General features: G+C 47.5%; 1 protein-coding gene across 1 annotated transcript in view; it reads left to right on the top strand.

Moving 5' to 3' along the window:
• LOC311121032 (unconventional myosin-IXAa-like) overlaps positions 1–12,140 on the top strand; it is a 77,827-nt gene that overhangs the window by 32,104 nt on the left and 33,583 nt on the right. The window contains exons 12-16 of the mRNA XM_084195573.1: positions 2,325–2,444; positions 4,939–5,014; positions 9,155–9,292; positions 9,564–9,603; positions 9,698–9,820. Coding sequence (XP_084051699.1) covers positions 2,325–2,444; positions 4,939–5,014; positions 9,155–9,292; positions 9,564–9,603; positions 9,698–9,820 — 497 coding nt within the window. The remainder of the gene's footprint in view (positions 1–2,324; positions 2,445–4,938; positions 5,015–9,154; positions 9,293–9,563; positions 9,604–9,697; positions 9,821–12,140) is intronic.

Raw genomic sequence — 12,140 nt, 5'->3', positions numbered from 1 at the left:
CTCCTGAGTCCTTTTCCCCCTTTAGGCTCCTGAGTCCTTTTCCCCCTTTAGGCTCCTGAGTCCTTTTCCCCCTTTAGGCTCCTGAGTCCTTTTCCCCCTTTAGGCTCCTGAGTCCTTTTCCCCCTTTAGGCTCCTGAGTCCTTTTCCCCCTTTAGGCTCCTGAGTCCTTTTCCCCCTTTAGGCTCCTGAGTCCTTTTCCCCCTTTAGGCTCCTGAGTCCTTTTCCCCCTTTAGGCTCCTGAGTCCTTTCCCCCCTTTAGGCTCCTGAGTCCTTTCCCCCCTTTAGGCTCCTGAGTCCTTTCCCCCCTTTAGGCTCCTGAGTCCTTTCCCCCCTTTAGGCTCCTGAGTCCTTTTCCCCCTTTAGGCTCCTGAGTCCTTTTCCCCCTTTAGGCTCCTGAGTCCTTTTCCCCCTTTAGGCTCCTGAGTCCTTTTCCCCCTTTAGGCTCCTGAGTCCTTTTCCCCCTTTAGGCTCCTGAGTCCTTTTCCCCCTTTAGGCTCCTGAGTCCTTTTCCCCCTTTAGGCTCCTGAGTCCTTTTCCCCCTTTAGGCTCCTGAGTCCTTTTCCCCCTTTAGGCTCCTGAGTCCTTTTCCCCCTTTAGGCTCCTGAGTCCTTTTCCCCCTTTAGGCTCCTGAGTCCTTTCCCCCCTTTAGGCTCCTGAGTCCTTTTCCCCCTTTAGGCTCCTGAGTCCTTTTCCCCCTTTAGGCTCCTGAGTCCTTTTCCCCCTTTAGGCTCCTGAGTCCTTTTCCCCCTTTAGGCTCCTGAGTCCTTTTCCCCCTTTAGGCTCCTGAGTCCTTTTCCCCCTTTAGGCTCCTGAGTCCTTTTCCCCCTTTAGGCTCCTGAGTCCTTTCCCCCCTTTAGGCTCATTTAAAGGAACATAAAAAAAAAATCAACTTCATATTCATCATCTCCAGCACTACCCAAACATCAACATATGTGAAAATGGCGCATTACCCCTCCTCTCATGGACAACATTTAGAGGGAGATAAGTGTTTTCAATGACATCATTGCTGTGCATCGTGATTTTAACCAATTATGAGTAGGCATTGCATACTAATCGTCTACTAATTGGTTGATGTTATTTTCAATCATGCATTAGTAGGCAACACAGAACGCACCATTTACACATACATTGATGTTGAGGTGGTGCTGGAGATGATGAATATGAAGTTGAAACATTTTGAAATGTCCCTTTAATTCAAGTACACCAGTCATTAGGCATACAGAAATGATGTAGCTATACGGTTGTGTCCCATACCTCCGTCTATGTTTGTATACTGTAGTGTGTGTGTGGACCCCAGTGCAGCCAGGGCCCAGACTGTGTCCCATACCTCCCTGTATGTTTGTATACTATAGTGTGTGTGGACCCCAGTGCAGCCAGGGCCCAGACTGTGTCCCATACCTCCCTGTTTGTTTGGATACTATAGTGTGTGTGCCTAGTGCTGCTAGTGCTGTCATGCATTCAGTAGCTATCTCTGTTAGCTTCCGCTCTATATGACTGCCTTCTGTCCTTCAACCCTTTAGTCTACAGTGGTGCCTTCTGTCCCTCAACCCTTGTCCCTCAACCCTTTAGTCTACAGTGGTGCCTTCTGTCCCTCAACCCTTTAGTCTACAGTGGTGCCTTCTGTCCCTCAACCCTTTAGTCTACAGTGGTGCCTTCTGTCCCTCAACCCTTCAGTCTACACTGCTGCTACCTCTTGTCTCCCTGCACTGAACATAGACACATTGACATTGTGATTCAGCTTTATGCACTGTACACTCCTAGATAGACAACTATAGCCTTTATGATTCCTAAACACACTTTCACATAGTATAGCTCCCCACTTCCATGCTGACAAAGCAGTAAAGACATTGATTCATTTCCTTATGTGTGAGCATCAATACCAACTGCTGGGGCCCAATACCAATTGACGGAAATGTGTGTCAGATAACTGACTCAATGTTCAAATTCTTGATTACGCATTCAGAAATGTGCTCACGCCAAATTTAAACGTAACACTGTCAAAGGGACATGGAGTTATGAATTTGAAAACGGATCACTGGCGACGTCACGATCTCCTAAAGCTGACGACGTGTGAAGGAGCGGAAATAGCCTGCGGGTTAACTCTGTCACCGTTAAGTCAAACTCACACTGGTAGAACCACAACGGATCCCACCTCTGACACCGGCTGCAGTTTGAATGTAGTGTACATCCTCTCTCCTGAACGTCTGGCAGGTGTCTCTCTCGTAGTCTGCTGCTCTTCACTCTTCCTCTGTCTAATTTGTCTTTTCTCTCACTTTGTTCTTCTTTTGTTTTTGTTTCCTTCTGGTTTGTTTTGCTTCCCAAAGGGCATGATGCCGCTGCTCCCTGTGCAGTTTTGTGCAGTGTGGATAGTTTTAGCTTTCTGCATCACCCTGTGCATCAGAGAAGTTTAGAGATCCTGCAGAGGTGCAAAGAGGAGAAGTACAGTAAGACTGCATTTCCCACAATACCCCTCTCTCCTCACTTTCATGCAACGGTGAGGGGAAACCGTAGGGGTGAGGCAGACCAACAGCATCAGACCAGATACCCTTTTTTTTTGTAAATAAACATTGTGATCGAGTTGAATTATAATGTTCTTTAGATATCATTTTTGTGGGGGGGTGGGACCAATTTAAAACCCCAAGATCTCTTGTTAACTCTACATTAAACTCTGTAGTTTAGTTCCAGAGCATTAGTCATCCACCTGTACGTTTTGTCTAGATGTTTACTAGGTGAACCAAGAAGGCATAATGTTTCTATTCATCCTTCCTTTAAATTAGATGCTTGTTGGTCTCCTCTCCCTCTACACCTCTCCCCCTCCCCCAATCTCTGCATGTACCTGTATGTGTCTTAACAGCCAGTGTTGCATGTGATCTAGTATGTGCCTATGCTAGTCTCTCCCCCCCCCCCCCCCCTTCTCACTAACTCTGTGATTGTGGGTGCGACCCAGCACTGAACGGTCCTGTTAGCATGGTGACAGGCACTCTAACCTCCTTTAATCCACACTGTGGTCTGGGGTAATGCACAGTAGCACCACTATCACCATCACCATCATAGACACATGCAGTGTTGTCACCATGTTGCCCTGGTGGCCCTGGCCTGTTACGCTGCCCTGGTACCTGCTATGGGGCAGGGGGCGTAGATCAGGGGTCATCTCACTGGCCACCATGTCACTAGTCTGCACCCCCCCCCCCCCCCCTACAAAACACACACACCTCCACATGAAGGCACTCATTTGGGGTGGTGGTGGAGGAATAGGGGATGTTTAGATCTACAACCAATCCCAATTCGCCCTCTAGCCTCCCCGCTATGCATGTTTTTAGATCTGAAAGGATTTGGCAGGTGTAAGAAATATAGAGAACTCCATCCAGCCAATCAGAGGGCATGGTTGTGCTATTACCATATTGTTTATTGCTTATCCTTATCCTATTACCATATTCCAATCATCTCAGATCTACCCACAGGTAGGGTCTAGGGGACGATCTGGAAGGGTATGGTTTCCATGTAGGGGATGGGGGTTGGGTTGGAGGGGTTTCCATGTAGGGGATGGGGGTTGGGTTGGAGGGGTTTCCATGTAGGGGATGGGGGTTGGGTTGGAGGGGTTTCCATGTAGGGGATGGGGGTTGGGTTGGAGGGGTTTCCATGTAGGGGATGGGGGTTGGAGAGGTTTCCACCTTTCCCACCATGTCTCCCTCATGTAAATCTAGCTAAGCTATTCACACAGACACCAGTAATATCACTCTTCTAGTGTTCTAGAAAAAAATAACACATTCTTCAGGGTTTTTCAACATCAAGTCCACACCAAGCACAGTTTTTAAGAGCTTGTACCCAACTGTTCAGTTTTTTTCTTCTCTTTTTGACCCTTCGACAGCGCAGGATATAGCAGAAAATACTGATGATACTGAAAACGGTATAGCATACAGCCTTGAACCAGTCTGAAATGAGTCGCTAGACTGTAGTTCACTTCAAATCCCTGATGGCATGCTTTCTAGATGCTCTGTTTTCTCTCACTGTGTCTGATTGGAAGAGGTTTCACGACTTTAAGATGGAATGTTGGTGTATGGATTACATCATCTCCTCTGCCAACTGTCATAAGCCAATCAGATTGAGGGAAACCTCACTGCTGCCAAAAACACAGCCATTGGAGATATTGAAAAATGCTTTCCTGACCAAACCGGTTTGCTTTCTCCAATTGGAGGCCAACAAATATCTCACTCAAATAGGTGCCTCTGAATTGAGTGTATGTATATTTTGGCTTCAGAGCTACAATGGTTCATTTAAAATCCAGAAGCACCCATTGTTGTTTTAAATGCAACAATTCAGCTCAATTATATTTTGCATAAATAGGTTTTTGACCACAAAGTTATAGATTCTCCTCTAGGTCTTCATGTATATCATCATACAATTCTTCATAGAATATCATCTTCCGAGAAAATAGATGTTTCTTGGAATATCAGGATGATTCATGAATCATGGGTTTATATAAACATTTGGTTTCTGGGGAGTTAGAATCGTGGTTCTTAGTGTTGGACCTTCCCAATTATAAAAGGCATGTTTCCAATAACTGTGTCTTTAACAGTGTCTGTCCATACAGTGAACTAAAACCCTTGTTAATCATTAGTCCAAACTAAACTGAGTAACACTTCCAAAATGGATCTTCCAGACTTCTGTAATTCTCACAATCACTCTAACAACAGCACACAAACTTAACCCGATTTAAATCAGACATTTGGATTACATTTTCCAGCGGGCAAAACTGGTTGAAATGACATCATTACCACCAGAAACAGCCCAGTTTTGTCCACTTGGTTGGAACTGGTATTGTCCTGGTGTCTGAGGTGGTTTAACATTGGTCTGGGTTTGGCCTGGTCCATCTGTGCGTGTCCTCTCACCTGGTTGTGTCCTCCTCCTCCTCCTCCTCCCCTGTCTCTCCCGGCTCAGGTGTGGTCAGGAAGAGTCTACGCACACCGCTGTCGGACCTGCAGGGCAGCAACACGCTCAACGAGAAATCTCCACGGTAAGACCACCTGTGTACTGTAAGGTGTATGCTGAGATATGTTGCAGCCCAGAGGTTAGCAACATTGGACCAGTAACCGAAAAATGAATGGTTTGAATCCCTGAGCCAACTAGGTGAAAAATCTGTTGACGTGCCCTTGAGCAAGGCACTTAACCCTGATTGCTCCTGTAAGACGCTCTGGATAAGAGCGTTTGCTAAATGACTTAAATGTTGATGATTTTGATTGGGATTTATTTTGCTTATCTACACTCCGGAGTGTCCAGGGCAATGACGCTCTCTAGTACAGAAGAGGAGGGTTGTTCAGCAATGACGCTCTCTAGTACAGAAGAGGAGGGTTGTCCAGGGCAATGACGCTCTCTAGTACAGAAGAGGAGGGTTGTCCAGGGCAATGACGCTCTCTAGTACAGAAGAGGAGGGTTGTCCAGGGCAATGACGCTCTCTAGTACAGAAGAGGAGGGTTGTTCAGCAATGACGCTCTCTAGTACAGAATAGGAGGGTTGTTCTGCAAAGAGTTGGAGAAAAGGCTGACAAAGCTTTACAAGAATGAATAATGACTGTGCACTGACCCACTTTACACCCTCCACTGCCCCTAGATCCCCATACCCCCTAATTAACCCCATAACACCCTCCACTGCCCCTAGAGTCCCATACCCCATAATTAACCCCATAACACCCTCCACTGCCCCTAGAACCCATACCCCCTAATTAACCCCATAACACCCTCCACTGCCCCTAGAGCCCCATACCCCCTAATTAACCCCATAACACCCTCCACTGCCCCCTAGAACCCCATACCCCCTAATTAACCCCATAACACCCTCCACTGCCCCTAGAGCCCCATACCCCCTAATTAACCCCATAACACCCTCCACTGCCCCCTAGAGCCCCATACCCCCTAATTAACCCCATAACACCCTCCACTGCCCCCTAGAGCCCCATACCCCCTAATTAACCCCATAACACCCTCCACTGCCCCCTAGAGCCCCATACCCCCTAATTAACCCCATAACACCCTCCACTGCCCCCTAGAACCCCATACCCCCTAATTAACCCCATAACACCCTCCACTGCCCCCTAGAACCCCATACCCCCTAATTAACCCCATAACACCCTCCACTGCCTCCTAGAGCCCCATACCCCCTAATTAACCCCATAACACCCTCCACTGCCCTCTAGAACCCCATACCCCCTAATTAACCCCATAACACCCTCCACTGCCTCCTAGAGCCCCATACCCCCTAATTAACCCCATAACACCCTCCACTGCCCTCTAGAACCCCATACCCCCTAATTAACCCCATAACACCCTCCACTGCCCCCTAGAACCCCATACCCCCTAATTAACCCCATAACACCCTCCACTGCCCCCTAGAGCCCCATACCCCCTAATTAACCCCATAACACCCTCCACTGCCCCCTAGAGCCCCATACCCCCTAATTAACCCCATAACACCCTCCACTGCCTCCTATAGCCCCATACCCCCTAATTAACCCCATAACACCCTCCACTGCCCTCTAGAACCCCATACCCCCTAATTAACCCCATAACACCCTCCACTGCCTCCTAGAGCCCCATACCCCCTAATTAACCCCATAACACCCTCCACTGCCCCCTAGAGCCCCATACCCCCTAATTAACCCCATAACACCCTCCACTGCCCCCTAGAACCCCATACCCCCTAATTAACCCCATAACACCCTCCACTGCCCTCTAGAACCCCATACCCCCTAATTAACCCCATAACACCCTCCACTGCCCTCTAGAACCCCATACCCCCTAATTAACCCCATAACACCCTCCACTGCCCCCTAGAACCCCATACCCCCTAAATAACCCCATAACACCCTCCACTGCCTCCTAGAGCCCCATACCCCCTAATTAACCCCATAACACCCTCCACTGCCTCCTAGACTCCCATAATCCATAATTAACCCCATAGCATGACATTACTGCCCCCGTACACAGCAAGTGCCAAAAGACCACCCTTACAACAGTGCTTTTGTTACAAGGAGTCAAGTCTTGGACTGTTAAAGTCCTCTTAATGTGATTTTAGGAGGAGACACACACAGACAGACACACACACACACACACAGAGACTCATGGTTACTAAGTTAGTGCTAAAGCCCACATGCAGCTGCTTCCTGCGTGATGTCAGGTCAGAGTTATGTGTTTCAGGAGACGACCCAGGGACGGATAAATACTGGCTCTCGGCAGGGGTCTTCTCAGATGAACGCTACAGTGGACAGTACAGTACTGTCTGGGATCCAGAGGGGTACTCTGAAAACAAACATTCTGTAGCCATTCCTCCTTGTGGCATACACAGCATTAGAGTAACATTGTTTTAAAGGGACAAGTCTCCATATTTCAGAAATGAAACATTTCTTACTCATTTTCATATTTATAGGATTAGTCTCAAATGTGGTCTGGGAGGAAACCTAATTTATTTCCACCAGGGCATTTTGTTTATATTGCTTTAGTGATATAATTTATATTCCCTAGGCAACGGAGTTATAGGTCTCCAGTTTAAATCATCCAAACGTATTGGGAGGCCTGTTTAAATTGTAAATATATCTCACCACTTGGGTTCGGGATTTACTCTGTTCTTTATATGAATCTTGGACCTGATTACTTCCTGTAGCTTGGCTAAAGTAGGTCTTTAGGGTCTCTTCCATGACCTCTATGGAGAGAAATCTAAACAGGTCCAGCTAAGACAAAACCAAGAGACGCAGCCATTTACGCCCAGAGTCTATTTTCAACCTGTCTCCACTGTCCAAACTATTCTTGGCTGTGAATGCACAAAACAGAGCAAAATATGTTTGAAATGTAAGCCATGTTTTTTCCCCATCGGTTTAACCACAAAAGAAAATATTGCAAAAACCATGGGATCCTAGATTGGGTCGTAAAAACAAAACACTTTGAGACCTCAGTGTTATTTTACTATGACTGCCTCTTCTTGGGCAAATAAATACTTTGGTGTTTATTGTTTTTTATACCAATAAAACCCTAAGACAATGAGTAACCATTTTAGTTTGGGTGCCAACATCAAAAAGTACAATCCGAAGACGAATGGCTTGCTGTAAGTCTTCACCTGTTTGCCTTGTCTTGCACTTGTCACCCATGACGCCTCCCCATGGACCCGTGTCTAACCTCTGACCCCGTCCCGCTTGTAGGAAAGACGGAGCCCCCCCATTAGTAACATTCTATATGTTCTATGTGTACTCCCACGTGGATACCGTGTTTAACGTGTCGCTGTGTGTGGCCACAGACCCAGTAGGAAGTGGCGTATAAATCATTATGAGTCAGAGTGTGAAAACAAACCTCCCTCCCCGGCTGCTACGATGGCTTGCTGGGTGGAATCCATGATGGATCGCCTTCTCCTCCCAAGTCCTGATGGCTTGCTGGGTGGAATCCATGATGGATCGTCTTCTACTCCCCAGTGCTGATGGCTTGCTGGGTGGAATCCATGACGGATCGCCTTCTCCTCCCAGGTCCTGATGGCTTGCCGGGTGGAATCCATGATGGATCGCCTTCTCCTCCCAGGTCCTGATGGCTTGCCGGGTGGAATCCATGATGGATCGCCTTCTCCTCCCCAGTCCTGATGCAGTATACTATCAGGGCTAAAGGGGTTTGGTGTTGGGAGGTTTGGTGTTGGGAGGTTTGGTGTTGGGAGGTTTGGTGTTGGGAGGTTTGGTGTTGGGAGGTTTGGTGTTGGGAGGTTTGGTGTTGGGAGGTTTGGTGTTGGGAGGTTTGGTGTTGGGAGGTTTGGTGTTGGGAGGTTTGGTGTTGGGAGGTTTGGTGTTGGGTTTAGGTGTTGACCGTTAACCGACCCGAGCCGCTGTGTTGATAGAAAAACCTACTGTTTGTTCAGGCGCTTGGCTGGGATGACCAGAGTTTACCTTGAGGCCTGAGGCTTTACACTGCAGAACCCAGGGCTAGGATAGCATATCCCATTTGTAGTGGTGCTTAACATGGAAAAGCCCCTTTCTGCAGGACATGAAATACAGTCAAATGTTGGTCAAACATTTTCTTATTTAAGCTTTTTCCTAGTTGTCCAGCTAAAATGAAATCTCTATATTTCCTAAAGGCATATTTTTAACTGTGGATCATTTTGAAACTGATCTGTGTGTGTTCCTAACCAGGGAGGGTGTGAGCTGGGATGGGCGTGGCGGGTGGCAGGGCCGCCTGTCATCCAGCGGGTCCAACACAGAAGAGGACGGAGGAATCTTTGTGAACTCCACCAGCAGCAAGCTCCTGGAAAGAGCCCATGGCATCCTCATGTGAGTGACTCAACATCTTTGTTTAACACCGGTCATCCACCCACCCATCCACCCACCACCACTACTCCTTAAATTACTCTCAGCACTGACTGTTTCTGTCTCAAACCTCCTACACCACTCCTTAAATTACTCTATGCACTGACTGTTTGTCTCAAACCCCCTGCAACACTCCTCTTTAAGCCTTTTATTGGCCTGGTAGAGAAGACACAATGTAGATATTCATAATGTAGATATTCTTATGTCCCTAAAACCATCTGCTCTCTTTTACCAGGAGAAACAAAAACTACAAATCAAAGCCCAGTCTTCCAAAGGTAAGCCACTTGTTAAGCCACCTTGTCTTTAAACCTCTAGTGATAATACTAGTGCTGGATCTTACTGGTCGTGTGTTCTTCCCTTTTACCACAGCACTTGCTTGATGTCAAGTCCCTCAAGTACCTCAGCAACCTGACGCTGCACGACCGCATCACCAAGTCCCTCCTCCACCTCCACAAGAAGAAGAAACCACCCAGCATCAGCGCTCAGTTCCAGGTCAGTCCCCCTTAGGCACAGACCTAGGATCAGTGTATCTCTCCCAAATCATGCCCTTAACTATTAGGGTCGAGGGTGTCAAACTTATTTCCTGGCGGGCCATGTGTCTGCTGGTTTTTGCTATATCTTTTCAATTAATGTCCAATTACGACCATTGAGACATAGACAACATGGTGAGGGGAGTTCCTAACTAATCAGTGACCTTAATTGATCAATCGAGTGCAAGGGAGGAGCGACGCCCCGCAGACACTCTGTCCTCGAGGACTGGAGTTTGACACTTGTGTATTAGGGGATAAAATACTAAACTGACCTCAGATCAGTGGTTAGGGGTAACTTCACTCTACTCCACTTATCTGGGATGTGTATTGGAAGTTGCCAGCTGAGTCCAGCTGACAGTATCGATGTTCTCTGGAACTCAGGGTGTTGTCCCATGAGCTGCCTGTTACAACCTCCTCCCTCTGCCTGCCTGCCTGTCTGCCTGTCTGCCTGTCTGCCTGTCTGTCTGCCTGTCTGTCTGATCCTGTGACGTCTTTTTCTTTTTGTAATCCCACCCAAAAGACAACGATGACATCATGTCTGGGTGGAAAAAAATAACTATTTCATAAAACATCTCTTGCCCAGAACATTCCCATTTCTCTGTCACTTTGGAAATTAGTGTGATCCCTGATGATGAATTTTAAGCTCAGTTGAGCAGATTTGACCGTGTCAAAAAGAGAAGAATAAAACCCCAAAATCCTATTTTTAAATTAAAGCGATTCTCCAGTACTTTTTTATACTTTTTAGCCAGTAGTTCTGAAAGTAGTGGTCACACGCCCTGCTGTGTGTTCATCATGTGCATCTTGCTAGCTGTCTCTCATATGGCGAGGGGCTGAAGCTCATTGGTTGAACTCAAATTGCTAGGGGGCTAAACCACGTTGGGGATAATGTAGGGAAAATGGCGCAGCACACCTTCCAGAAAAACAGTTGCTTTCAAACTAGGTTTAAAAAAAATACTTAGTAGTCGCCAAAGTTCCGGAGCATGTCTTTAATAGAATAAAGGTGATACTTAAAGATGGAAGTCCCCAGCTTATCTAAGACCAGCTGAGTAGGCTGATGAGACAGAGGGGGACGTTGTCAACTCATCTCAGTTATGATCATCCCTTTATCACAGCCGTAATCATCTCTCCCTCCTACCAGCTTGTCTTTCTTAACTCCTCTGTTGTGTCTTTACTCATGCCTGGCTGTCTCTATTGCTCTTGGCTCACAGAGGGTGAGTGTGAGTCCCAAATGGCACCCCATTCCCTACATAGTGCACTAGTTTTGACCAGGGCCTGGTGTGGGGGAGTGTGTGGGGGGGGGGGGGGGGCATTTGGGACGCGGTATGAGTGTAAAGAGGCGTGACCGCCCCCACAACAACAATCCCCTATCCCCCAGCCCTGGCCTGTACTCTAACCCTCTCTGGCTGGCAGGAAGCCTGGCTGTACTCTAACCCCCTCTGGCTGGCAGGAAGCCTGGGCAGAAGGCAGGGAGTGGTGACATCACTTCCCACATCCTGTTGTGTGGCTGATTGCTTTCATCTTCTGAGCGGAGTGGGGGGAACTGCATTCCTGGCCACCGAAATAGCCACACACACACCCACACTCTCATACACACACATGCATACACACATATACTTACACACACATGCATACATGTGTGTGCAGCCGTCTAAGGCACTGCATCTCAGTGCTTGAGGCATCACTACAGACCCTCTGGTTGGATTCCAGGCTGTATCACAACCGGCCGTGATTGGGAGTCCCATAGGGTGGCGCACAATTGGCCCGGCGTCGTCCGGGTTTGGCCGGTGTAGGCCGTCATTGTAAATAAGAATTTGTTCTTAACTGACTTGCATAGTTAAATAAATGTTAAATAAAATAAAAAAAATACACACTCTCATACACACATATACATACACACACACTCATACACTGCTTTCATCTTCTGAGCGGAGTGGGGGGAACTGCATTCCTGGCCACCGAAATAGCCACTCCCACACCCACACTCTCATACACACATATACATACACACACTCTCATACACACACATGCATACACACACTCTCATACACACACATGCATACACACACATTCCCTCACTTTCTCTCTCTCTCACACACGCGCACACACACACAGTTTTGGAATGTTATGGCATCAGGTGGACCTTACCCAGTGTCTGTTTGTTGTTGTCCGGAGGAAGAGAACCCAGGAGGACCTGTCTCCCTCCTCACCCCAACCCTCCATGCTACAGCAGCTAACCACACGCTAGCCTATTATCCTAGACCGTCTTTTATTATGTGGCAAAA

This window comes from Coregonus lavaretus (genome assembly GCF_964263955.1).
Source record: "Coregonus lavaretus genome assembly, contig: HAP1_SCAFFOLD_870, whole genome shotgun sequence".
In the NCBI taxonomy this organism is placed as follows: Eukaryota; Metazoa; Chordata; class Actinopteri; order Salmoniformes; family Salmonidae; genus Coregonus; species Coregonus lavaretus.
Note: the sequence above shows the minus strand (reverse complement) of the source record. Positions and strands in the feature narration are given on the sequence as shown.